The following is a 2,711-nucleotide window of genomic DNA, read 5'->3' on the forward strand; positions in this document are numbered from 1 at the left end:
TATTGAAATATAAAATATATATTAGACTGATTTTGATTTAAAATAGTATTTTTGTTAATCTTATTATTACTTTTTTCTAAAGAAAATATTATTGATTAGACACTAATTTCATTTATTTGGTGACTTGTAGTTCAAGCAGCCAAGATATTTTCAATGCCATGGGTTCAATGTATGTTGCTGTTTTGTTCATAGGAATTCAGAATTCAGCCTCTGTACAACCAGTGGTAGCAATTGAAAGAGTTGTCTTTTATAGAGAAAGAGCTGCCGGAATGTATTCTGCTTTACCTTATGCAATTGCACAGGTAATGTTATCCACATTTTTTAAAAGAATATTATTGCGATAATTAACAAATGCTAAATAAAATAAGTTTTGGCTGTTTTTTTGTCTCCCTAGCATTACCCTATGTATATATATATATATAACTTAATTTTCATACATAACGTAAAAGATTTACATGAAGATTTAATGTTGTATTGTCGTATTAACAAAAATAATTAGTTTTTAAATTTGTAATTTAAAAAATTATTTAAACATATAAATTTAATTAGATGACTCTACTCAATCCGATCGGATAGGATGGAATATGGGTAGAATTGAGAATTTTATTTTAATTTGTTTACATATAAATTATATATAAATTTTAGTTTAGTCCTCTTTAAAATTTTATTTTAGTCTTATCTTATTGAGTACATATTTTTTACTCCTTCTCTAATATTTCATCTAGTTCCATCCCTGTAGATAAGTTAGGATTGAGAGATTCTCAATCTACAAGTAGAGTAGGATTGAATTTAAAAAATTTTCAATCTGCAGAATTAAGATAAAGTCCAAACCCTATCTTACTCTATCCATTACCAACCTTACTCATATCCTAAAATTTTATAAAAATACCAAGAAAAGACACTTATTTTTTATCTACAACTTTAAAATGAAGAGTGAACTAGTATGTACCAAAACTTTAAATGAATTATTGTGCGTCTCTGTTAACATTTATCTAATAATAATAATAATAATAATAATAATAATGTGTATGTGATTATATTCAATTTTGTCACAGGTGATGATAGAACTACCTTATATTTTTGCCCAAGCTGTAACATACGGTGTGATAGTATATGCCATGATTGGATTCGAGTGGAATGTGAAGAAACTCTTTTGGTATATATTTTTTATGTATTTCACATTTTGCTACTTCACCTTCTATGGAATGATGGCTGTGGCAGCAACACCAAACCACCATATTGCTTCCATTCTGGCTGCTGCTTTTTATGGAATATGGAACGTCTTTTCAGGATTTGTCATTCCTCGTACAGTAAGTATTTCTAATATCCCAATGGATTAATTAATTAATTCCTTTTTTTAAATCTTTATAAAATTATTAAATATCTTTTTAAGAAAAAATGTGAAAGTAATATTGGTAATATAAAAAAAAATCTAAACTCTGAATCCTAAGTCTATGATAATTAATGGTTATTTTTGTTATCATAATCGAGTTACAAGTCTTATTTTATCACTACTAACTTAATATTAAAAGCAAACAGATATCACAAACTCTAAAATGTTTGTACCATGACAAATAACTCCTAAAACAGAGTATCTTATCTATCTATATATAAATGAATTCAATCATGTATTCATGTGTATAATGATACTTGTTTTTGTTTTTATTATTATTTTTATTTCAGAGGATGCCAGTGTGGTGGAAGTGGTATTGTTGGGTATGTCCTGTGTCATGGACCTTATATGGATTGGTTGCATCACAATTTGGAGACATAACTCATGTAATGGAATCAGAACCAATTTCAGTGCAAGACTTCATAAGACTTTATTATGGTTTCAAGCATGATTTCATAGGAGTTTGTGCAATTATGGTTTCTGGATTTGCGGTGTTATTTGCGCTCATTTTTGCTGTTGCAATCAAGCTCTTTAACTTTCAAAAACGATAGATAGATACATGGGCCATTTCAATAGATCTTGAAGCACATGTTTTCATGCTTGTATTTTTTATTTTTTTTAAAAGGTATATTTGTATTTGTTATGTTCATGTACTACTAGACTTAGCTCCTCTTATTAAAATTTAAAGTTTCATTCATGAATTAAGTGTTTTTTTTTGTACCGTTAATATATCAATGAATGTAATACCTATTATTGTACATCTATTAATAATTAAAAAAAAAATAAAGAATTGAAGGCAATAAGTCACAGATATTCGTAACACTTTTTCTATTGTTAATTTGATAAATAAAATCTGAAATTTAGCCTTTTACATTTTTTACTAGGTCCTTACTCACTTTCAGAGAGAAAAAATACAGACATACTAAAAGAGTATAAAACATCATAGTGCATCTTTTTTTTTTTATTTGTTGACTTCACTCTGTATTCTATTTAGCTTTTAATTGTTGACATATGTACCACGTGTTTGTAACTGTGTTTTATGATCAACTTATAGCCATGCTAATATAGGAGCCACCATATAATGGTCCTTTTAATTATTCTTGAAAGAAAATTGATGACCTGTCTCACTGGATTGTGTGTGTTAAGGTAGGCAGTGTTTAGTTGATGATGAGATATGAATATGGTGATATATGTTCGTTATTTGGTTTGGTGAGACACAAATTTTTTAAGAAGACGAGAGGATATGAATAGACACAGCGATACTAAATTTGTGTACTTTTAATTTAGTGATAACTAAGACATAATTTGTAAGATACTA

At 27.6% G+C, this 2,711-nt stretch overlaps 1 protein-coding gene across 1 annotated transcript in view; it reads left to right on the forward strand.

Annotated features, from left to right (window-relative positions):
* The window catches only part of LOC107628106 (pleiotropic drug resistance protein 1-like), a 17,369-nt gene extending 15,249 nt beyond the window's left edge, over positions 1-2,120 (forward strand). Inside the window, exons 21-23 of the mRNA XM_016330916.2 lie at positions 131-302; positions 1,056-1,310; positions 1,684-2,120. Coding sequence (XP_016186402.1) covers positions 131-302; positions 1,056-1,310; positions 1,684-1,944 — 688 coding nt within the window. The 3' untranslated portion in view covers positions 1,945-2,120. The remainder of the gene's footprint in view (positions 1-130; positions 303-1,055; positions 1,311-1,683) is intronic.

The sequence above is a fragment of the Arachis ipaensis genome, chromosome B02 (assembly GCF_000816755.2).
Source record: "Arachis ipaensis cultivar K30076 chromosome B02, Araip1.1, whole genome shotgun sequence".
NCBI classification, from domain to species: domain Eukaryota; kingdom Viridiplantae; phylum Streptophyta; class Magnoliopsida; order Fabales; family Fabaceae; genus Arachis; species Arachis ipaensis.